Here is a 25,819-nt window from a genome sequence, read left to right as displayed (position 1 = left end):
CACAACTATCACAAACTGCCTACTGTTGGTGTACATACATGAGCTCTTCATAACTTCCCTCTAGCTTGGTGAGGATGTCTGGAAATGAAGAAGTGGGGGGTTTATGGTTGTAACCAGTCTATCTGATAAGTTCTCCTTTTTTAAAAAATGAGTACCAAAAACCTACAAACTACAATCAGCTTAAAGGTGGCCATACACTGAACGATTTGCCATCAGATTGACCAACAGACAGATCCCTCTTTGATCAGATTCGATCGATCTTATGGCTGCCTTTACTGCAAACTGATTGTGAATCGATTTCAGCATGAAACTGATCACAATCTGTGAAGCTGCCGCAAACGCCACCTCCCCCCCCCCCCCCCCCCCGCATACATTACCTGCTCCGGCCGGCGCGACTCCCCCGGTCTCCGCTGTCTACTTCTCCGCGCTGGACTCCGAGTCCAGCTGGCTTCACTGAAATTCCTGTCTGGGGGAAGTTTAAACAGTGAAGGGCGCTCTACTGTTTAAACAGGAACAGGAAGTTCAGTGAAGCCTGCCGGACTCGGAGCCCAGTGCGGAGAAGAGGACAGCGGAGAGAGCGGGGACTCGTGCCGGCGTAGCAGGTAATGTATTGCCGCTGTATTGCGTCAGTCGTCGGGCATTCGAACGCCGCTATCGATGCACTCCCGAACCGCCGGCGATCGAGCAAAATCTTCCGCACGGACGGATCAACGGGAACAATTGATTTCGTTCTGGCAGCGTTTGCGCAACGATTTCACAGCAGATTCGATCACAGTAATCGAATCTGCTGTATATTGGCCGGAAAATCGTTAGGTGTATGGGCCCCTTAAGAAGACAGTGCACTCATGCAAGATGAAAAGATTCTTCAAGAAAACTGGAAGAAGACTTTAACCAACACTGAAAGACTTTCGCTGATAAGAAGAGTCTTCCATTCTGCTGTGTACTGTGATAAAGCAGCCCTGACATGATCTTTGGTGATCAGATAGTTGTAACTGCATTTATCATGGAATAAATATCACTGCTTGAAAGTATTCAGGGGGCTTGATATCACATTTTCACGTGAAAACTCACGACTGCGTGTGGAAAAATTTGCGATCGCGCAAGTTTTCACGGTTTAGTGAATCAAGCCCAGTGTGCGGACTTTTTGGATTCTTCACCAAGATGGGGTGCCAGAACAAAAACCCTGAGGGGCCTTTCACACTGGAGCGGTGCTTTGTGGCTATGGCTATGGGGAAGTTCATACTTCTCACCGGAAGTGGTCAATTTAAACGCTAGTGCAGAACTACGTTACCATGCGGGACCTGCGGCTATCTGCGTTGGGCCAGAACTCATGTTAGTCTATGGCGATGCAGGTTCCTTTAACGACGTTGGTGTTGCGACATCGCTGCGTGCATGCGTGGAGGCATATTTTTACAATATGCTTCCGCATACCCAAAGCAGGAAGTGACCACAAGCTCGCATCACTTCCTGCTAGGCTGGTGGCAAGACAGGGAACACTGTGTACTAACATGGTGTACCCTGAAGGCCTGTTTTGGCGGAGCAATGCAGTGTGGTGGGCGCGACGTACTGCATCGCTAATGCCAATATACAGTGTGAGACCAGCCTGAAGTCTTCAATCGACATAAAGAACAAATAAAATATAACATTTCATGTAGTGTATTTTACTAGCTTCTAACATGTATGGTCAATGGTTAAGGGTTCTGATAAGAGAGCTCTATATTGTTTTGGCTGAGGTGGTGTGCTTCCATGACTGAAAAAAATAAATAAATAAAAAATGAAAGGCACCATAAACTCAGACATCTCTATCAACCAAGAAGGATGTCTGAGGAGCTCCATTCTATTTGCTTAAAGAGAGTCTGAAGCGAGTTAAAAACTCGCTTTTTAGCTTATAATCAACATGGGCATGTTTGCCCCAGCTAAAACGCTGCTATCCCGCGGCTGAACGGGGGGTCCTTACCCCCCAAATCCCCTCCGTGCTGTGCGGGGATCGCTTCCTGTTGAGGCAGGGCTAAAGGGCACAGCCCTGCCTCCATGCGCGTCTATCAGCGCATATCTCCGCCCGCCCCTCTCAGTCTTACTTCACTGAGAGCGGCGGGGGAGAGGCGGAGATTCGCCGCTGATGGACGCGCATGGAGGCAGGGCTGCAGCCGTTATCCCTGCCTCCATGAGCAGCAAAATCTACAACCAAGTTGGTCGTGGATTTTGCAGGAGGGGATTTGGGGGTAAAAAGCCACGGGATTATAAGCTAAAAAGCGAGTTTTCAACTCGCTTCAGAGACTCTTTAAATAGTCTCTTTACCCACAAGCAGCATGCAAAATCCTTTGTTGGTATGGGAGGTGGATTTTCTCCATTCCTCCTGCCTTGCAAGTCACTCCCTCTCTACTAACAGGCATATGGCGGCTGGTAAATAGAGTTGGGGGGACCTACACACTGATTTGGTCTCTTCTTGCTCATTGTTTGGTGCTGGAGTTAGCAAGGGGCTGGCAGGATCCCACAAGCCTTTTTTCTTTTGGCAGCGCTGAATATGGAAAGCTTTAGCTCACCAATAAAAGAGCAAACATACTGGCTGCATGAGTTACAAACATATGGCTGCATGAGTTAACAAGTGGGTTGTTACCTCAGTAGCACAAGCAAAATAAACTCACAGTATAGAGTCCTGTAAGGTGCAGTAACCAACAGGAATTTATGTACAGGTTAACCCATCCTGACTGAACTGCCTCAGGCCCCTTGTTTCTTATTTTCACTCATGATAAATTTACAGTAGTTGAAGGTAATAAGTGTGAGCAACAATACATTAGCAATCTAGGAAACCCATGAAACATAAATGGACTGTTTATAGCATGAATTACTGAAATATACAACTCTGTAGCTGCCATCAATGCATCATTGTACATCACAACTGTATAACATCCACTGTTGTGTTTTGGTGTCATTTTTGTTTCGGTCACTATATTCAAAAAATTACAATATTCACATGTCATATGATAAGACTGTGGCACTGAGAAAAATAAAAGTATAAAACTTAAATAATTGTTAAATACATACAAATGAAAGATTAAAAAATATTTGCCATAGCACTTTCAAGAAAAGATCAGCAGTTGGTGACTCCGCCTTCAGGTGCGCCTTGGCTCCAGTCTGTGAGACATCTGCGATAATGTCCTCTGATTGTCAATAACATTGAACTGCCGTACGTAGTTCCGCACATCCTGGTGGTTTTTGTTAACAAGTGAAGCCTCAGGGCCTGAGAGGTAAAACAATTCCACTTAATATTTAATACATCAAATATAAAATAGCACTCATTTTAACACAGACAATTTTTTTTCTTCTGTTTAAAATAACTTTTTAGCACTCTGCAATTGAAAAAGTACTAAAAGAAGGTGAAAAAGTTACTGCCAAAATGATTCTGATTATTTTCTTGCTTGCTGGTAGAGATGTTGGCGAACAGCTCGCCAGTGAATCTCTATGGGCAGTCTGGCCGTGTACTGCTTCCGGGTCGAAAGGACACTGTGCAGACGCGGGCATGCATACTGCTCCAGGACATTGCGACCCAGAAGTAGTACAGGGACCACTGTTCGCTTACATCTCTACTTGCTGGCGGCTTAAAAGGCATTTTATTGATAAGATGTCAAAATATCACTAGGAGAAAACTTAGGAGAAAAAGTGAACTGGATTGGGCCAGGGAGTTTAACCTTCCTGGCGGTAAGCCCGAGCTGAGCTCGGGCTATGCTGCGCAGGAGGATTTCTCAGGCCCTGCTGGGCCGTTTTACTCACTTTTTTTTTTTGCAACACGCATCTAGCACTTTGCTAGCTGCGTGTGCATTCCGATCGCTGCCGCCCCACGCTCGATCGCTACTGATTGCCGCGCCGTTCCGCCCCCCCCCCCCCCCCCCCAGACCCCGTGCGCTGCCTGGCCAATCAGTGCCAGGCAGCGCTGAGGGGTGGATCGGGACTCCCTTAGACGTCACGACGTCCATGATGTCGGTGACATCATCCCGCCCCGTCGCCATGGTGATCGAAGCGGGCGGGGGATGCCTAGGGCAACTACATGATTTTAAAAAAAACATTTCTTTTAAAATAGTGCTGCGCTGCCCCCTGGTGGTTTCTAATAGACCGCCAGGAGAGTTAAAGAACCACTGATATTAATGACATTTTATTAAAGTCCTAATAAAAATCAGCAGAATTTCATTATTTTTTTTTATTATGGAAACTGATTTATCTGATTTATTTAAAATTCCACAACATTCTGATCTTCACATTTCTAGAGTAAATAGGCATCATAGTTATTTAGGAACTTTCCATAAGAAGGAAGAAGGATGAACAGCAGCTGCAGGAGGGAAAGAACTGCTGGGTTCTATGAACAGATATGTCAGTGCTGTTTTAAGTGACTTGTGTGGGTTGTCTCAGCTGACAAATTATGTTTATTACCTCTCTGAGTAGAGAGTCCCTCAGTAGCCAAAGTGGAGAGCTAAACATTAACATTTCTCTCACTTCTCTCTATTCCTCTCTGCTGTAATCATTGCATTGCATACACTAATCGATCAAAGTAGGTCACTTCCCCACACGGTCTTCCTGGTGCTGCACCTGACCTGGGTACTGCCATAGACATAATGTTAAAACATCTGTGCAGCGAGATTTTAAATGAAATTTGTGTGCCAGACCCCAAATTATTCCTCCCCACGAGTTACTATGACTAAGAGGGGGAATAGTATTTAATGCCACCCGGTATTTCAGAGGCAGCAGAGTGTGCCCCACCGACCGTGCGGCGTACTAATACGTACACCTAATAGATGACCACAAGATTTGGAGACTAGTTAGAGCCCTCTCAGATCAAAACGGATCTGAAAGGGATCGAATCCTTCCACACTAGGCATAGATTTTTAATAGATTTTAGCATGTTGGAAGAGAACACGGCTTCAGTGAGGGACCTGATAAACTTCAAGGCACTGGAAGAAGCCTAAGGTAAGTGAAGATTTTTTTTTCACCTTTTGTTGCTTAGCTATCAGAACAGTAAAACAATTAGCTGATAAAAAACAAAAAAAACCAAAGCAAATGTGAGGGCCAGTTCGAAGGACACCTGCCATCCTTTATATCTGGTGTTTTCCTCTAGGGACCCACAGGCTTGTAACTAAGATGGGAGCATTCATCTCCCTGCGCTAACTCTTATTTCACGTCGTTGACTCAATCGCCACAGTTGATCACATTTTCCAGGACTCTACATGTAACTTCTGAAGTCGTCAGTGTTCACAGTTACATGCTATGCTCTAGGTCTCTAAACACAATGGGAAATGATGTAAGGATCACCAAGGGTAGGCAAGGGAAAGGGTGTGAGCATTGGGCGGCCCGGTTAAAGTTTTGCTGTGGGCCCCATGATTTGTAGTTATGCCCCAGAGACTGCCCACATTTTTTCCAGCCAGTGGATTTGATGAACAGCATTCCTTAACTCCATAGTGGCGTCAGATCCTATCAGTGGTGACAGCACATCAGCCAGAGTGGAGGCAGTGTGGTCCGGCGTATTGTAAATTCAGCCTCAAAACACATTTGTCACTTGTCATTTATCACTGCACTTACTCTCTACAAATCTATACCAGACGTGGAAGGATATGGACAGACAGATTTGTAGCTAAAAACTGTGATGTCTTCAACTAATTCCCTTGCTTTCCTATTTCAAAGAAATCTAACGAAGGAAGATAAACATCAACCAAGAACATCAGTATAATTAATTGACATGCTACAAAGAAATACAATCTATTATTCCGTTCTGGAAATGTAACCTGACAGAGCTGACTGTGGGCTGGAAGTCTAATTTACAGGCTGTGCTGATCATTGAAATTCAGCAGTGAGGTTTATAGAATCACTTTACCATAACATGCTAATTATGACTGGTGACACAGTGACAGTGTATATAGAATAGATAATAAAGCCATTATGATACATATTTAAACAGTGTCATAAATTGCTTTATCTCTCAGTCTAACCTCGTACAATAATAACCTTGATGGAAAACACAACTTACTGAAGGGCACGCTCCGACAGTATCTCATTGTTCTGAGTGTGTTTGCAATCATGCGCTGAAAAACACAATTCATTGTGATAACATTAATGCCATTGACATGTACATACACCTGACACAAAGACAGTCATACATCTGTGTGACCCATGTAACTTTAATTAAAACCAATCACTAGGAACAGTTCTAAATGTACCATCTAACAAACTTAGTTAGCAGAGTGACCAAAATGTTTTAAAAAGCAGCAGGGACAGCCATACTATCCCAGGAAAAAAACACATACATAACATACAGTGGTGTGAAAAACTATTTGCCCCCTTCCTGATTTCTTATTGTTTTGCATGTTTGCCACAAACAAATGTTTCTGCCCATCAAAAACTGTTAACTATTAGTCAAAGATAACATAATTGAACACAAAATGCAGTTTTAAATGATGGTTTTTATTATTTAGTGAGAAAAAAAACTCAAAACCTACATGGTCCTATGTGAAAAAGAAATTGCCCCTGAACCTAATAACTGGTTGGGCCACCCTTAGCAGCAATAACTGCAATCAAGCGTTTGCGATAACTTGCAACGAGTCTTTTACAGCGCTCTGGAGAAATTTTGGCCAACTCATCTTTGCAGAATTGTTGTAATTCAGCTTTATTTGAGGGTTTTCTAGCATGAACTGCCTTTTAAGGTCATGCCACAACATCTCAATAGGATTCAGATCAGGACTTTGACTAGGCCACTCCAAAGTCTTCATTTTGTTTTTCTTCAGCCATTCAGAGGTGTATTTGCTGGTGTGTTTTGGGTCATTTTCCTGCTGCAGCACCCAAGATCGCTTCAGCTTGAGTTGACGAACAGATGGCCGGACATTCTCCTTCAGGATTTTTGGTAGACAGTAGAATTCATGGTTCCATCTATCACAGCAAGCCTTCCAGATCCTGAAGCAGCAAAACAACCCCAGACCATCACACTACCACCACCATATTTTACTGTTGATATGATGTTCTTTTGCCGAAATGCTGTGTTACTTTTACGCCAGATGTAACGGGACACGCACCTTCCAAAAAGTTCAACTTTTGTCTCGTCGGTCCACAAGGTATTTTCCCAAAAGTCTTGGCAATCATTGAGATGTTTTTTAGTAAAATTGAGACAAGCCTTAATGTTCTTTTTGCTTAAAAGTGGTTTGCGCCTTGGATATCTGCCATGCAGGCCATTTTTGCCCAGTCTCTTTCTTATGGTGGAGTCATGAACACTGACCTTAATTGAGGCAAGTGAGGCCTGCAGTTCTTTAGATGTTGTCCTGGGGTCTTTTGTGGCCTCTCGGATGAGTTTTCTCTGCGCTCTTGGGGTAATTTTGGTCGGCCGGCCACTCCTGGGAAGGTTTATTACTGTTCCATGTTTTTGCCATTTGTGGATAATGGCTCTCACTGTGGTTCGCTGGAGTCCCAAAGCTTTAGAAATGGCTTTATAACCTTTACCAGACTGATAGATCTCAATTACTTTTGTTTTCTCATTTGTTCCTGAATTTCTTTGGATCTTGGCATGATGTCTAGCTTTTGAGGTGCTTTTGGTCTACTTCTCTGTGTCAGATAGCTCCTATTTAAGTGATTTCTTGATTGAAACAGGTGTGGCAGTAATCAGGCCTCGGGGTGACTACAGAAATTGAACTCAGGTGTGATAAACCACAGTTAAGTTATTTTTTAACAAGGGGGGGCAATCACTTTTTCACACAGGGCCATGTAGATTTGGAGTTTTTTTTCTCACTAAATAATAAAAAACGTCATTTAAAACTGCATTTTGTGTTCAATTATGTTATCTTTGACTAATAGTTATAAGTTTTTGATGAGCAGAAACATTTAAGTGTGACAAACATGCAAAAGAATAAGAAATCAGGAAGGGGGCAAATAGTTTTTCACACCACTGTATGTATTGTACTGTCCAGGTTTTGATTTTAGTGAAATTTTATAAAGTAAATAGTCAACTGCTCCAGGCATTTTCCATCTTTACTGCCTCTGACTGAAGACAATCCTGATGTAAATAATGTCACTTACTCTTGTTTTCTCCTGCCTGAAATGGTGTATGCATTGCCAGCCCCCCCCCCCCCACTGAGCTCTGTACTACAAAATGCACTGTCATATCTAGCTTGCTTGGTAAACACATGGGAGCACAGCATAGTTCATATTTCAGCAGGTTTTGCAGAGGGGTGAGGTGTATTTCTCTTCTCAGCCTCTTGTCACACTGAACTGCCCTTAGCCAATCAGTGAGGAGCAGGAATGTGGGAGGGGTGATAATAAGCTTCCCATTTCCCAGCAATGTACCAGAATAGAGCCAGGCTGACTGAGATACAATACATTACAGCATACACATTTATGATTATATTGGAATGCTTGCAATGTAGACTGCATGTAGACAACATAATAAACACAGAGCAGTGGGTAAATGGGATTTGATTTTATGGCTGAGAAGTCCCAACAAGCATGTCACAAGACCTATTGCAGAGGTAAAGAGGTTTGCAGCTGGATCTGTGGGAGTGGCTGCTCCTGCTTGGCTTGCATCATCATGTTGTTCATCCTGTAAGGAAGTGGGGCGACTGTACTCTCTGTAAGACCCGGGACCCACTGGGAGCGCTTTTGCAAAGCAAGCTAATTGCCAGCACAGCAATAATGGAACCCTAAGGGGGTGGTTCCACTTGCAGCATTGTGATCATGTAGCAATCGCAAAGAACTGCATGCAGCATTTCAGGAGCAATCACTCAAATGCTGCAAAGCCAATTTGCAATTGCTCGAGGAATTGTGTTTGAAATCGCGGCACTGTCACCATTCAGAAATCACGAGATCTGCAAATCGCTGCAAGTGACCCCCTAGTCTAAGGATTACATCTTGCAGCAATGGAAGTATGTACTGCAGAAAATTGCTGGTGATGGGGCTGTTGATCAGGTACCTGAAATGGGATTTATTGAACAAAAGTGAGCTCTACCATTGACTGGCTACATGGGGTTGGTTAAACATTTTGGCTTTGAACTTTTATGCCCAAATGTAGTCTGACAAAAATACATGACTGGAATTCACATGCATAACCTGCTTTGACTACCAAAGATTTCTCACTCCTTACATCCAATCCTGTGTTCAGATAGCTAGATTCAGGGTCTAGACAGTAGAGATGGGAAGTTCGGATCTTTTCAATGATCCGGATGATTCGAATCGGATCATTGAAAAGATCCGGATCTTTGATCCGAATCTCGGATCATTTTACTAGGGAAGCATTCAGGGGTGAAATGACTAGCAGGACAGGTCTGTGGACAGGAGAAGGGGAGGGGGTGGACACACAGAGAAGGGGAGAAGATGGACAGAGGGCAGGGAGTGGACAGAGAAGGGAGGAGGGACGAGCAGAGAGCAGAAATGTTTTTTTGCACACAATACCTACATGCTGCAATCATATGCTTTACATGTATTTCACCTATATGCTCATCTGTGTACTTTCAATGCAAACGTCGCACAGTGACAGAAAGCATTCTCCAAAGCATTCCCAGAAGTGAAGTGCAGCTGTATAGAGCGAATGCAGGAGGATCATATTGCAAAGCAATCACAGTGCCTGCAAAGTTACTGAGCTGTGCTGTGCCTAAAGCTTCTCATGTGATCACTGTGCAGCACTACGGAACAGCCAGCCTATAATGAGCAGCACGTTATAGCCAGTATGTGTGCTCTACACATATCTGGCAGTGGCACCCATGTCCCCTCTCTCTCATCTACCTGTCTCCCTGCAAGGCTGCCTCCCATCCAACAGAGCGATCCCTGCTTCCAGGACCCCGCTGCCCGCTGAGAGAGGGCGTGTCGCTTCTGGCTCCGCCCCTTTTGCGATCCGAATCGTTCATTTTAATGATTCGGATGATTCAGATGATTCGACTCACAAAATAGATTCGGATCAAAGATCCGAATCGTTCATGATCCGGACAACACTACTAGACAGTCCAGCCAGGCAGTAATCCTAACTCTCTGCTCTCGATAAAGCAGCGCTAGATTCCCAGGTTTGAATCCTGTAGAGAACCCATATTTCAATGTATGTTTTCCTCATGTTTGCATGGGTTTCCTCCAGGATCCCACAATCCTACTGGTAAATTACCCTACAGTTGACCATGTACTGTGGTAGGGACATCAAAGCATGATTAGGTAGGGAGCTCCGCTGGGGGGCAATTAGGCCTCTTTCACAGGGGAGGCTGAAGATGGTGAATTCACCACCTGTCAGCTGCTTTTGTAAACCCACCATGGGCAAGTGGAGAGGCAGTTCCTTTATGGAGTTTCATCTGATGGCGGCTATGGCTGTGCTTAGACATGACGTCATGGTTTTTCTTTGCTTTCAGGCATGGGTTACGAACGCTGCCGAGGTGGTCGTGGCCAGAAGCCGGGAGGCAGAGCTGCCCGACAATCATTCAGTTCAGCCTCCTGTGTGAAAGAGGCTTAAAGGGACACTGTAGGTGGTCCGGGGAAAATGAGTTGAACTTACCCGGGGCTTCTAATGGTCCCCCGCAGACATCCTGTGCCCGATGCTCCGGCCCCGCCTCCGATTCACTTCTGGAATTTCAGACTTTAAAGTCTGAAAACCACTGCGCTTGCGTTGCCGTGTCCTCACTCCCAGTGATGTCACCAGGAGCGTACTGCGCAAACACAGACTATACTGGGCCTGTGCAGTACGCTCCTGGGGACATCAGTGAGCGTGAGGACACGGCAACGCAGGCGCAGTGGTTTTCAGACTTCAAAGTCTGAAATTCCAGAAGTGACCCGGAGGCGGGGCCGGAGCATCGGTGAGTGGCTGCGTGGGCACAGGACGTCTGTGGGGGACCATTAGAAGCCCCGGGTAAGTTCAACTCATTTTCCTCCGACCCCCCTACAGTGTCCCTTTAAGGGTGCACTGCCCATTAACAATTCAATTTACTGAACAATTGATCATCTGATCGTTGTCAACAGAGGAAGGAATGATACGAAATTGAATCACACTAAAAGAATGCACCCGAAATTCAGATTGATGCAACCATCGATAGAACTATCAGCACCATTAAGAGGACCTGTGTCGATTGTATGGTCGATTGTTCAGGAGATTGTACCGCTAGATTGTACCGCTACTGGGCACCTTATGTGACGTACTATTTGATGTACTCTGGGAAGTGCTGCAGAAACTGTCAGTGCTAAATAAATGCATAATAATATATATACATACAGTAGTCTCAGTTATCCAGCCCAGACGGAGAATGGCTGATGCTGAATACATTTGCTTTATGGTTGCTTGATACTCAATAAAATTAGGCCCAGCAAACACAGTACAATAACTTACTCTATATACGCACCATGAACTCTGTGCTAAATGTTAAAATACAGTCATTGAAAGCATATTAACCTTAGGGGAGTGGTGGAAACTAGTCTTTATGCTGGGAATACACTATGAGATTTTTCAGCAGATTTACTGTCCGATCGATTTCCATTCACTTCTATGATAATCGATCATAAAAACGATCGAAAATCAGATCGAACATGTCGGAAATTATCTAACCATCTATCTGCCAAAAAAATCTCATGGTGTATTCCCAGCATTATCCTGGGCATACACGGTGCAATTTTGCGCCGGAATCGAGCCGCTGGCTCAATGCCGGCGCGTCTCCGCTCATCCGCACGGGTGCGTGGATCAATTCCCGCTCGTCCCCGCGGGCATTTCCTTATCAGCCGCTCGTTTCTTCCATTGTTCGCCCACGGGGATCGAGCGTGGAGTCGAGCCGCCGCAGTGATCGGACAGGTGAATATTATCAATCGAGCCATCAGCGGCTCGATTGATAACAACTATCGCGCCATGTATGCCCAGCATTAGACACAGCAGAGCCCACAAACAGCCTAATGCTGGGAATACAAGGCTCGATTCTGAGCCATTTAGATAGCTGGATAGATAATTTCCGACATGTCTCATCTCCAGCCCGATCATTTCCCCGCTCGATTCGGCATTGAACACAATGGAAAAAGATAAGAAAAACGAGCGGAAGATAAGACACTCAGCTGCGGAATCGAGTGGGGAACTGAGCCGTGTATGCCCAGCATAAGAAGTTGGTCTTAACCACTGTGAGCACTGCTAGCGATTTGTGCTGATTGGTTGAGACTGGTGGTTAGTTGAGTTCCAGATAACTGGGACTCTACTGGATATTTTTTTGTTTTGTTTTGTTTTTTTGCGCAGGAGGAAAATGGGGAGTCAAGTCCACTTTAATTCCCTCTACTTATTTTTCCACGTATAAAACTATTTCTTAAGGCTTGGTGTAATTTAAATAATATGCTGGTTCAGAGGCAAGAAACACAATAAAGAGAAGTGCTGCTCACTCGCTGTCAGCATTCTGCAGTGTTTTGCTCACACTGCTAATTATAATAGCATATTATATAACTGCTTGTTACAATATCCAGCAGCTGCTGGTATGAGGTGGCTATTTATAGCCTCCCCCAGTTACACAGAGTGTTTTGCAGGGGACATGGCACCGTGTCACACCAGCTTTCCTGAGCCTTACGCCATGACCTCATAATTGTTATAAATATTCCCCAAGTCACTAAGGATATATTAAGTTCATGCCTGTAAAGTGACAACATCATCTCCATTGCTAGAAATCCCTCAATGGTGGAAGATAATCCAGATTTAATACTCACTACTGTTTTTTTTTTTTCTTAGTACAAACATATTTACTGATTTACAGCCTGAGTAAAAGGAGATGTAATTTCCAAAGCTTAAAGAGAACCTGAACTGAAAATAAAAAGTCAAAATAACCATACACAGGTCATACTTACCTCCTGTGTAGTCGACTTCTCACAGATTCACACAGATTGGTGCTCTCCAATTCTCATTTTCTTGAACTGCAGATGAGAACATGCTGCCTTCCTATCAATTGTTTCTGGTTGAAACTGATGGACTGATGCAGTTCTGTCCGCTTTTCAGTTACACATCAATGTTAGAGATGCTGAAAAGCGGACACAACTGCGTCAGTGGGTTCAGGCCCTTAGAGATTGTTCAATGGATGTTACATTTTAATAAACGGGCCCACAACTGTTAAACTGTGTGTTAGATTTTGGCACTTTATGTGAATGATTTTGGCACCCCTATCCAAATCCCAAATAGGAGGTTTGAAAGAATTCAGGCTGAAATATGAATTACACTGAATGCAGTTTAGACAGACAACAGTGGCTGCAGTGGGCCAAACCAAGTTAAAATCGAAATATTAGTTGTGCGAACAAACCACAGCTCGATTAATGCCTCGAATGGTTCCGGAGTCACTACCTATAATAGGCAATGCAAGACTTGCAAACACACTAATGTTACTTCAGCTTAACGAGCCAAAGAGGTTAAAGACTTGTTTAATGTTAAATATTTCAATTAGAATGAATTTACATAATGACTTTACTTAAACTGTGATTTAGCATTACAAATGAGAAAGGCACACAGATGGGATAGTGCAAATATCGTGGAATAAAGCGTTCATATTGGCATACTTAGTGTAAGCTGTTTAGGTTTAATCTCCTGGGCGGTGAATGCTGCAATTGGAATATTATATTAGGTAGGAAGGAATCTACTGTCTTAACGGCTGAGCTTATTTCATAAACGCGGCAACAGGCTTACCATTTTCTCAAAGTTTATCAGATTGTCAATAAAGGTTTTGTTTCCTTCGTGGGTGAAGGTCATATCTGTGAATAAACAAAAGATGAACAGATGGTCAGGCAAGGAAGACTTTGCATAATCTAACCTTTGTCTCTGCTCCACCCACCTTCTGGCCACACCTTCTGAACAGAAATCAGGCTTACCAGATAAGGCATCATGTGCAATCTGTGTGAAACTTCCACTCATTTCTACTTTCATACATTCTTTTATATATAAAACAAGGACCAGATTTCTGAATAGGCAGCACAAGCTATGGCCTAGTGTAGTGGTGGGTCTGGAGTGGCACACCTTTCCATAGCACAAGTGGGTGCACAACCTGGGTGGCAAGTCACACCCACACAGTAACAGAAAAGTCCAAGGATGGTTTGCACACCCTTTAGTAATACTGAAGGGTTTTCATCTTCATGGCCTATGTCAACACGATAATTGACAATCATTTTGGGGCCACGGAGGGTGTCCTTCATCAGATAGTGCAGACAGTCCATCTGCATTATGTGATGAAGGGGACTCTCGGTGGCCCTGAAACAATTGTCAATTATCGTGTTGACGTATGCCATGAAGATTGAAACACTTCGGCAGTACTAAACAGTGTGCAAACCATCCTTGGACTTTTCTAGCTATGGCGGAGGCATTTTCCAGATCTGTGGTATATGGGGGATGTTCATGAGAGAGGTGTTACTGCACCTGGATGTCGGAATGTAAGGCTGGAAGGCAGAGTGAGGGGGCTACACATGGAAGACATTTTCTGCTGCACATGGGTGGAGGAAGCTGACCATATCTGGATCATCCGTAAGGCAACTTAGTCTGTTGCCTAGGGCCTGGAGAGAGACTAGGGGCACTAGCCCCCAGCAAATATTATCAAAAAAACCAGGTGGCCATCAAAGATGTGCCCAAAGTTGTAACTTCACAATGTACAAAGGGGTGTCTGTGGGCTTCAGGCAGTCAATATATCATGGGGAGTTCCTATGGTAGGAAGGGTCACCAGTCCTCCAGTAATTCCAGTCAATCCATACAAATCCCATAAGGAACTCAACCCTCAGCGGATTCTTATCCAACGATCAGGGCCGGGCCGAGGCATAGGCTGGAGAGGCTCCAGCCTCAGGGCGCAGTGTAGGAGGGGGCGCACAATTCATTCGGCTGTCATTCCTAATTGTGTATGAAGCAGAAAGACATAAGAAAAGGAGATACATAGCAGTGACTGCAAGCCAGATAACTATATATTAAGGTGTTGGGGAGGTTGTGGGCCCTGTGGCCCTCTTAGTCTAATAGCAATCAGTGTGTGACAGCTGGGGTGGGAGGGATGGAGGGGCGCACTTTGGTGTCTCAGCCCGGCTCTGCCAACGATTTCCATTTATTGAAGTGTTACAAAAATATACACAGCATACCACAACCAGCACAACGTTTCGGGCGAGGTGCCCTTTCTCAACTGCTGCACTTGAGAAAGGGCACCTCGCCCGAAACGTTGTGCTGGTTGTGGTATGCTGTGTATACTTTTGTAACACTTCAATAAATGGAAATCGTTGGATAAGAATCCGCTGAGGGTTGAGTTCCTTATGGAGTTTGTATAGATTGACCAAAGTTGTAACTTGCCTACTGCCTCTTTTCTTTCCATCTCTGGGGCTGACTGCTGTGCAGGAAAAGGGGGCGATACTGCCGATAAAGTGAGGGGGCTTCTCTTCATGGGAAAGAGGAACTGCTGCTCATTGGAAACATTTAGCCTAGTGGGGAAAAAAACATATGAATCTGGCTCTGATGGGATCCGATTTATCTTTAAAGCAATCCTGAGTCATCCAGAAACAAAAACTTAGATACTTACCTAGATAGTCCATAGTCCAGAGGCTGCCTGTGTTCTCCTCAACACAACTGCCGCTGGCGGGGACCCTTTCTTTTGTTTGCAGCCACTCTCCCCTTTGTGCTCCATTGCGGGCGTACTGCACCTGTGGGAGTACGACCTCGCCTGTGCAGTAGCCAAAAGCCACTCGTAACAGAGCAGCTTCAGCTTACTGCGCATTTGAGGCCATACTGGCCAGTGCACATGACGGGGAGCACAGTCATGAGGACATATCTAACAAGTTGTCTGATATGTTCAGAGGGTATGTGTGCAGCAATGGTGGGGTCAATGAAGTGGTTGGGAAACCTGGACTATCCAGAGGCTTTTTTTCTACTGAGATGTCTTGCTTTTCTTTTTTATGGACTTGCCCCAGTAGAGGGACATGTCCGCTGCCCCCTTGCCTCCCCCGAGGCAGTGATGAGACCCCTTGAACCTTGCACCGCCATGCTAAGTTCCGTCCTTTAAATATTTCAACAATAATGCTAAATTTTATTTGGAATCAAAAGCTGACATGATATGAAAAAATTTAAAAACAGGAATAAAAATTGCTCTAAAGTCCCTGCTGCCAGATATAATCTTGCAATAGCATGTCAAAATACAAACAGTATACAGCTGCCGGTATGCCAGAAAAAGTGCAAATACAATAAACAGTATTAAGGACAAAAGTCCTTAGTCCTTTAGAGCCATTTTTATTCCTGTTTTATGTGTTTTTAATATGATTTCAGCTTTTGATTTCAAATAAAACTTTGCATTTTTGTTGAAAGATTTAAAGGCGTATGCTCTCTGTAGACATATTGGCATCTTTTTCTTTTTGTTTATGCTCCTCAGCATTAGTATCAGGCTATCTTGCATTATTCTTACACTCTACTTAATAAATAGTTTTGTTTGCCATGCTTCTGTCCATCAACGAGGAGGCTGCAATGCGCAGGCACAGTAGAGACTTTTTGTTTTACAGGTTCACATTGTTTACAGGCTCACTTTACAGGTTCACTTTAGCCAACTCGGGTTAATTTTTTATTTTTTTCAATAAGTGTTTATTAGAACATTATAGCAAAATACAGAATTGCCAACGGTACAAAGAAAGGGTATAAAAATCACATTCAACCATAAGATAAAGCTCATTAAAACGGAGCATATTATGGGAATACAACAAGAAGGCCCACCAGTGTTGATGTGGGTTTGATTCAAAAAACTACATAACATACAAGTACAGCATAACAAAAGGGAGGGCCCAAAAAGTTCTACCAGGTAGGGAGGACATCAGATCAGAAAGCCTGAAGCGTAAAAGATGAGGCCATGACTCTAGTTCGCTAATTGCCATTCAGACCCAGCTCAGGTTCATTTAGATAAAATGTCTGTGTTGTTGAGGATAGCTAATTAGAATCCAGTAATCATGGTAAGAACAGAGCACACAGGATGTAGTCTGAAGAAGGTATTAGTAGATAGACACATCTCAGGGTTCCTCTAACCATTACTATCCAGCCAGTATAGTTAGTCTCTGGTTAATGAACAAGATAGGAACTGTAGGTTCGTTCTCAACCTAAACCTGTTCTTAAGTCAAAACAATGTACCATCTCTGTCCCCTGTATCGCCACTATGCCCACCTGTTCCCCCAAGGTCTCCCTTTTTGTCACCCCTGTTTCCCAGTGCCTTCATTGTCCCCCTCTGTGCCACCTCTGCCCCCCCATGTCACCTTCGTCCCGTTGTTCCCTCAGTGTCCCCCTCTGTGCCATGTTGCATGGGGTGATGAGTAGAGCAGGAGTCTCAAACTCAATTTACCTGGGGGCCGCAGGAGGCAAAGTCAGGATGAGGCTGGGCCGCATAAGGGAATCAATGAATCAATCAGCAGCTCCCCCCCCCCCCCCCCCCCCCCCCCGGTCCCTTGCATTGATTTTTATTTCAAAATCAAATTCACACTGAAGCGAACTGTTTTGCCTATTTTACCTTATAGTTTGCTTCAGTGCTCCCATTACAAGTAATCTACTGTGTCCCTGCCACAAAGGAGTGCTGCTGAGCCCCCAAATCGCCCGGGGGGCAATTCGCCGGCATTTCCTGGAAGGGGCAGAGCTTTCAGCTTCAGCTCTGCCCCTCCTGACGTCAATCGCGGCGCATCGCCGCCTCTGCCCGCACCTCTCACTCTTCCTTCACAGAGAGGGGCGGGCAGAGGCGGCGATGCGGCGCGATTGACGTCAGGAGGGGCAGAGCTGAAGCTGAAAGCTCTGCCCCTTCCAGGAAATGCCAGTGGATTGCCCCCCGGGCGATTTGGAGGGCTCTGCAGCCCTCGTTTAGCGGCGGGGATGCGACGGAATACTTGGGAGCACTGAAGAGAACTATAAGGAAGCTTTTGCCGGCGCGGGCCACAAAATATTGTATCGAAAGCCGCAAATGCCCTGCGGGCCGCGAGTTTGAGACCCCTGGAGTAGAGGCATGTGCTAGCATCAGCACTACTGGCTTACATTTACATCATTCTGCCAAAACTGGTGGCAGAAAGGACAAAAATATACCACTGGCAATAAGTGGTAGATATCACGTTATTTTTCTGGAAACAGGTTACCTTTAATAAGCAAAGGTGTGAATGGAATGATGGGTGGCTCCAGCTTAGCGATGGTCAGCCGGTAAGCTCTGTGGTTTCGTGAAGGATCCTTTAACACAAAAAGAAGTAATATTAGCAATATAGTAGTGTTCTGTTCATAACTCAGCCTGACTAAATCTGACTTTTAAGCTGGCCACTAACGGTCCAATTTCTAGTGAAAAATCGTTCGAGCGATCAGAAATTCTGATCGAACAAAAATCGTTCACTACACCATCAACTAACCAATCTTTGCTTCCTATCTATCACGACCACCAAGAAAATCCAAATTTTCGTTCGACGAAAATTCATTCGGGCGACATTTTTTTCACTCGTTCATAATCGATTGTGTCCACCAATGGAGATTATTTACAACCAATTCGATCAGAATTTCTGATCGCTCGAATGATTTTTCGCTAGAAATTGGACCGTTAGTGGCCAGCTTAAGGAGAACAGATTGTATCTCGTCTGTGCTGGCATCCCACCATAACCTCACCATAACCTCACCATAGAACAGCAGAAAATCCTTTATTCATCCAGTCAAGGTTTCCTGGATCACTTATATAGGTAGAAAAAATACTGGATCACTTATAGGCCCATATGCATTTTCACTTTTTCACCTGAGTTTTCACCTAGGTGATATTTTCAAATTTGTCAATGCAATGCCTTGTAAATTACCAGCAAGCAAAATAATACTCAAAATTATTTGATAGTACTTTTTCACCTACTGTTTGATACTTTTTTCATTGCAAAGTGCTGAAAAGTTAATCTAAATCGAAGATAAAAAATTATCTCCTAGGAGAAAACTCAGGAGAAAAAGTTAACTGCATATGGCCCATAATATTAAAAACTTACTTGTTAAAAAAAAAGAAAAAGCTTGGAAATCTTTGCAGGTGCCTCTATCCAATTAACTTTTTCTCCTGAGTTTTCTCCCAGTAGATAATTTTGCATCTTATCTAAAAATAACTTTTCAACACTTAGCAATTGAAAAAGTATTAACAAATAGGTTAAAAAAAGGTAATATTATTCTCATTTTGAGTATTTTCTTGCATGCTGTGAGCTTTGAAGGTATTTTATTAGTAAGGTTTAGAAATGTCTCCTAGGAGAAGAGTTCATCGGACCCAGGGTCTGATCACTAACTAGTAGTAATATCGCCACGACATATGGCACGACCTACAGTACTCGAGTGCCGCAAGCATTGCTATGGTAATGCACGTTTAAAAGCTTGTTACCATAGCGACACTTGGGCTACTCAAGTATCGTGCTAATAGCGTAATTGGCGGTACACTGCTGCGGTTATATCTGTAATATTGCCATGCATTGTCTCTGCACGGGGATATTGCCGCTAGTTAGTGCATCACACCCCTAATGTCTTGAGTGTTTCAAAATGCCAAGGAAAGGAATACCAATATGAAATTTACTACCAAATTCAACAGTCGATGGTGGGAGGTTTGTTCTATTCTGACTAACTGATCCACTTTCAGTCTTTACCTTTCATACGGACCAACTGTTTATGCTGAAAAGGCACATAATGCCTGCTGGACGGCAATCTACCGCAAGTTATCCATGTGAATCTGGTTTGATTTGTCAGCATTTGTGCCATATGCAAACCATTCAAGACTGCATAGGAATTAACAATGACATTAACTGTATAAGTTTGTAGGTTATCTGTCTTCTTCCAGAATTGATGAAACCAGGAAGGAATAACGCCAGAACAACATAACTGCAGCAGACCATCTTTTACAAGCACCCAAGACCAAAGTTTTACATATATAAACTGCAGTTTGGCGAGTCAGCCTTTGAACAGGAGGTGACATCACAAGATTATTTTTTACAAAAGGAAGCAGGCTGGATATATCAAATTGCTTTTTAGTGCTAGTTAGAATAAATGAAGAACTTGTGTTTTCTGGATTTAGAGCTTTAAATTATTATTATTTTTTTTTTATGTTTATGGAGAGATTCTCAGATTCTCTAAATCTGTTTCCTTCTCCATAAGGCAAAATCTGTTTGGCCCTTCTAAAAGTGAAACAAGGATTACAATTACAAAAGCAACCTGGGACGTAATTATAGGGGTGAACCCCCAGGGGAGCCCAGAGCTGTAAGGGGGCCCCAAATACTACTTCACTCCCTCCAATAAAGGGTTTTATCCTTCCGATTAGGTGTTTTTGTTGATACACTTGTTTCGGGAGTGAAGATTATGATGTCCACACTTGTTTTATGACTCTTGCAAGATGGGCCCCTAGGCTGTGAGGGTCACAAGGAATAGGCAAGGAAAAGGGTGTGAACATTGGAGGCCCATTGAAGTTTTGCTGGGGGCCCGCATGATTTATCAGTAAGTACAGGAGGCCCCCTACTTACAAGCAGGTTCCGTTCCAGGAGATTGTTTGTAAGTTGAGTCCTGTTTTATACATGGTGAAACGTGGGTACACTTTCAGACAACTAAAGAGTGGGACATAGAGTATAAACTATGTTTTTGTTTGTTTTCTGATAACAGTTTATACAATACTGTAACATTTAAAGGATACCCGAAGTGACATGTGACATGATGAGATAGACATGTGTATGTACAGTTCCTAGCACACAAATAACTATGCTTTGTTGCTTTTTTTCTTTCTCTGTCTGAAAGCGTTAAAGATCAGGTATGTACGTGGCTGACTTAGTCCTGACTCAGACAGGAAATGATTACAGTGTGACCCTCACTGATAAGAAATTCCAACTATAAAACACTTTCCTAGCAGAAAATGGCTTCTGAGAGCAAGAAAGAGATAAAAGGGGGCATTTCTTATCAATGAGGGTCACACTGTAGTCACTTCCTGTCTGAGTCAGGACTGAGTCAGCCACTTACATACCTGATATATAACTCTTTCAGGCAGAGAAAGAAAAAAAGGAACACAGCATAGTTATTTGTGTGTTAGGCACTGTACATACACATGTCTATCTCATCATGTCACATGTCACTTCGGGAATCCTTTAACAGCAAGGAAATGTAATTAAAAAAACAGTATTGTATATTTTGTACGTGAAGACAACTTTGTATCTCTGAAATGTTGTAACTTGAATCATTTGTAAGTAGAGGACTGCTTGTATAACAGAAGTAGTTTGTTTGGGTGACCCATATAGTTAATAACATTGATGTTAGCTACATATTTACTCACCATTAAATTTTCAAATTCTGCATAGATCTTCTTAAACTTGCTTGGCAGTTTCTAAAAAGAAAGTGAAACAAATTCATGCATTGAGAATATATACGTTTCCAAGATCAGAAAGCACACAGGATGGGAATCTGAAGAAGGCATTTATAAAACAGTTAATCAAATATTTATATAACATTTTAAAATATTTACAAAAACATGAGAGGTGTACTCATTTTTGTGAGATACCGTAACACATCAGCTGACACATTATACTGGTCCTCACTAGTAAACCATCATTCTTGCAAACTATTTGTATCAACCTCCTTAGCGGTAATCACAAGTTCAGCTCGGGTTGGAAAAAACATGCCAGGAGCGGTGTCCCCGAGCTGAAATCTTGGTAGCCGCCAGGAGGTTACTGCAGAGTATAGTGCGCAGCAGGCGGTTTAACTCACCTCCCGGGGTATCCCGACGTTGCCCGCCTTTCTTCTTCCTCTCATCCGAAGCTCTGCTTCCCCCTGGTGGGATTGCCGTCTGTCATCATGATGACAGCCAGCAATCTCACTATAGGCATACAGTGCCATCTGGAGGATGGAGGGAAAACTACAGTGCTGGATCCCAGGGAGGTGAGTCTGCTGAGCTGCTGCAGATCTCCCTGGCAGCATGATTTTTTCCAGGTTTTAGGGTCTGAAATGGTGCAAATAAATTGTACCGCTTTTAGACCCTAAAATCCGGAAAGAACCATACCGCCAAGGGGATTCATGCAAAAATGCACCTAAAGAGAAACTATAGTGAAAATGGCATAATAAAAATGCTTATTGTTTACAATATTCATTTATAGATTTGTTTAGTCAGTGTTTGCCGATTTTAAAATCTTTCCTCTCCCTGATTTACATTCTGAAATGTATCACTAGTGCTGACATCTTTAGTTCTACCAGGTGATTTGTACAGAATGTTTGTTTCTAAGAGTTCTATGCACAGAGGAAGATATTGCTTGCTTGGTGGCAGTTGGAAAAAGCCATTATTTCCCACAAAGCAATGGGGTTCACAGACAGCAAATTGTCAGGACCTTGGTCATGTGACTTTCCAAAACATAGGCCACCCACAGAACACCACACCGAAGCTACAGAGGGTGACCACCAGCCTCCACACCGGACTATATACTTTTCGTTGCCATTTTCTCCATATCTCTGTGACACATTGGAGTCATTCCAACGTGGTCCCTACCTATAAGGAGACACCAGAGAAGAAGATGATCGGGATTTGCCTACGTTATTCTTTTTTCATATATATGGGCTTATACTAGATCAAGCTTCTGTGCCATTTGAGGTAGATGTCTAACAAATTAAGTGAATTGTAGGAGACTGTGTGATTTACTACTCTATAGAAATAAAAATCTTGGGTTCTCTCTGAGGCCTGGAACCCACTGCAAAACGCAATCGCTATCGCTAGCGTTTTGTATGAGCAGTTTGTAAGCGATTTCCTGAGCTTTTTAGCGATTTTAAAAAGTGTTAAGCTCTCTAAATCCATACAGGGTGCATTTCTCCATGTTTTCCTTCTGTCCTGTGCAAGAGTTCAGGTCCACTTTAAGGCTATACCTATGTCAAACAATTACAAACTGCTCCTTGCTAATAATGAAGTTACAGTTCATGACTGATTTTATCTCCTTGGGAGGAAGTGCCCAGGCAAAACCCTGGAATATCCAGGGACATTATGGTGTTGATTTGGTATATATACGTTATCCTTTAATTAGCGCATTCTCTGTAATTCTCCATTGCTACATTTTGCATTGCATGTTAGCTGACCTCATGGGTAATAATGTGATATTTCCAGCCCCATATATGACATCCCAACAGGCTGAGGTTGGTCAGCTAATGGACTGATGGACGGCTCCAGGTTATGGTTGAACATATAATGTATGCAGCATTACGAAATGTCAAATGTGATTATAATAATGACCTCCACCAGATATATTAGCCTTCTTTTGAATACATTTCAGTAAATTTCGACACATGCGGGAACACAATTTAGCCCCGTGGCTCCACACTCTGTAGCTCAAACAGATTTGTGACATTTTGGTGTTTTTTTCTTTGTTTCCTCTTAGATGCAAAGTTTAAAGCTCCCATGTGACTGGTTATAAATGGATCTTCTGTCAGGTACAATGCAAGTCCGCCCAGGACCGATGCCAAAAACGTAAAAAATGTGTTTCTGAAATGTGTAAATGTTATTAGCTGAAGTACTTAAATATAATTCCCTTCTAAAGTAAGCTTGTCATTTAAGCAAAGTTTTCAAACTGACAAAGCGCTTGAGACACGGGAACGAGACGTCCCTGCACACAGCGTACCAGACTCAGATCTGCAGGAGCAAGTAATGTCCATTATATCAAGACAAAAGTGTGGTCAAATAAATAGTAAAATACCTTTAAAAGAGGCCACTTTTTCTTTTGACCACTGCTAACACAGGTGTCCCCCTATAGGTGCGTGCGCGCTATTTGCATCACCCTTCAGGATCGAGATCTACCTTGTGGGTGACACTGCATGGAACAAATACACGGGGAGGAGAAGACGGATGATGGTGTGGCACGCGATGGAGCAGATTCCTGTGGGCGGAATAGCGGGGGAACAATGCCCTTGCTGTTGCTTAAAGTGTTAATTTTTGTTAGCAAAATATCAGTAATTGTTACCGATATTTTACTATAGCTTAACAACACTCTCCACTACCTATGCCTAACCCCCCTACTGCCTTACCCTAAGACCACCTGTTGGTGTCTAACCCTAAGACCGCTCCCTGGTGGTGCCTACCTATCAGTCCCCCTGGTGGTGCCTAACCCTAAGACCCCCACCCTGTGGTGCCTAGCCCTAACCACCCCCCGTTATGCCTAACCCTAACCACCCTCCTGCACAAACCCCCTTCCTGACGCCTAACCCTAAAACCCCCTGTTGGTCCCTAACCCTAAGACCCCCTGGTGGTGCCTAACCCTAAGACCACCTGTTGGTGTCTAACCCTAAGACCGCTCCCTGGTGGTGCCTACCTATCAGTCCCCCTGGTGGTGCCTAACCCTTAGACCCCCACCCTGTGGTGCCTAGCCCTAACCACCCCCCGTTATGCCTAACCCTAACCACCCTCCTGCACAAACCCCCTTACTGACGCCTAACCCTAAGACCCACTGTTGGTCCCTAACCCTAAGACCCCCTGGTGGTGCCTAACCCTAAGACCCCCTGGTGGTGCCTAACCCTAAGACCCCCCTAGTGGTGCCTAACCCTAAGACTTCTACCCGGTGGCGCCTAGCCTTAACCACCCCCCTGTTATGCCTAACCACCCCCTGCACAAAAATGGGGTAAAAATGTACCCTTTGTCACTAGCTTTTCCAGCTTAAAATCAGAGCCAACACAAAAAATAATTATCAGGCGTCGCCTGGTGCCCGATTTTCCCATTTGGTGCTGGTTTGACCATATTTTCAATTAAAGTCTTTGGCGGTGCCCAATTAGTTCAGAAGCCGCATGCACCCAATTTGCCTGATACCAGGCTGCACAGCATGAAGCTGCACTAAAGAGAGGAATGAGGACCGCTGGAAGCAGGTAATGTATTACGCTCTGCTGCCGGGTTTTGCAAGTCACCAAGGGAGGGGGGGCGGGGAGGGATGGTAGGGATCCGATTTTTTAGCTTAGATCTACTTTGACTGGGCTGCCTCTGGTTGTGTAAATATATTTTCAAAGAATTTTTCTTAGCTACAGAATCTTCCTTTTTTAACATTCAATCTTACAAAGCCATCAGATTGTACTGTGTAAAATAGTTGTGCCTGTAGATGGGCTTGGAGTGTTTCCATTAGGTCTAATTGCATGTGACCCACTCTAGGTAATAACAACACAGTGTTTGCAGCATTATTTAAATATGGCTCAAATCCCTGCCACTCCCCCAGCACCGCAGAGACACTTGGGAGTGTTTAGTGAGCAGCTAATACTGATATTTGTAACCTTGTCGCTGTAACTAACTGGTGACATAAACAAAACACAATTATTATTTTCTGATTTGCCAAGCGCAGGGAAAAAAACCCCTTCAACATTCTTTATGCGTATGCATCTGTCAATGATAATTGCATTGTAATATTCACAAGCCAACTGTGAAAACATTGAAATACTAATCACATTGGCATTATGACTTATGAGCAACAATCACAGCGATCAGTAAACATTTTCCCATCTAAATTGTCTGAGCAATAATTGGCGAATAAAAACTAGTGCGAATGATTAGAAAGCAGATCCAGGAAAATATGGCATCTCAGAACTAGGGAGGAAGATAAAAATGACAAGCAAGCAAATGGGATGCTGCTTAGATTATGCAGTCAGGAATGGGTACTGTGAATCAATTATGAAAGCCGTTTTCATGCAGATGAGAAGAATATGAAGAGCTGGGGTGTCTGGGTTCAGCCTACCGGATGTTCCTTCTGTACAATCCATGAATAGATAAAACACTACATGTGCCTCTACAGACCCAGATGTAGTTCAGCTAATGCAAGGTTTATAAATAGACCAATTAATTCTGATGCAAGTGAGAGGGAAGGAGGAAGAAAATGTGATAGGTGAAGATAACAGCACAGATATCTATGTCATGTCTGCTGTAGG

At 43.7% G+C, this 25,819-nt stretch overlaps 1 protein-coding gene across 7 annotated transcripts in view; it reads right to left on the bottom strand.

The window, feature by feature from the left end:
• Window positions 1-2,816: 2,816 nt before the first annotated feature.
• Window positions 2,817-25,819, bottom strand: part of RAPGEF4 (Rap guanine nucleotide exchange factor 4) — a 467,459-nt gene continuing 444,456 nt past the window's right edge. For all 7 annotated transcript variants that reach the window (XM_068245487.1, XM_068245488.1, XM_068245485.1 and 4 more), the window contains 5 exons: window positions 21,222-21,272; window positions 18,052-18,139; window positions 13,628-13,692; window positions 6,014-6,068; window positions 2,817-3,241 (listed from right to left, as the gene is read on the bottom strand). In XM_068245487.1, coding sequence (XP_068101588.1) covers window positions 3,114-3,241; window positions 6,014-6,068; window positions 13,628-13,692; window positions 18,052-18,139; window positions 21,222-21,272 — 387 coding nt within the window. In that variant the 3' untranslated portion in view covers window positions 2,817-3,113. The remainder of the gene's footprint in view (window positions 3,242-6,013; window positions 6,069-13,627; window positions 13,693-18,051; window positions 18,140-21,221; window positions 21,273-25,819) is intronic.

Source organism: Hyperolius riggenbachi, chromosome 7 (assembly GCF_040937935.1).
Source record: "Hyperolius riggenbachi isolate aHypRig1 chromosome 7, aHypRig1.pri, whole genome shotgun sequence".
NCBI classification, from domain to species: Eukaryota; Metazoa; Chordata; class Amphibia; order Anura; family Hyperoliidae; genus Hyperolius; species Hyperolius riggenbachi.
The sequence above is the reverse complement of the archived record's forward strand: the minus strand, read 5'-3'. Positions and strand labels throughout refer to the sequence as shown.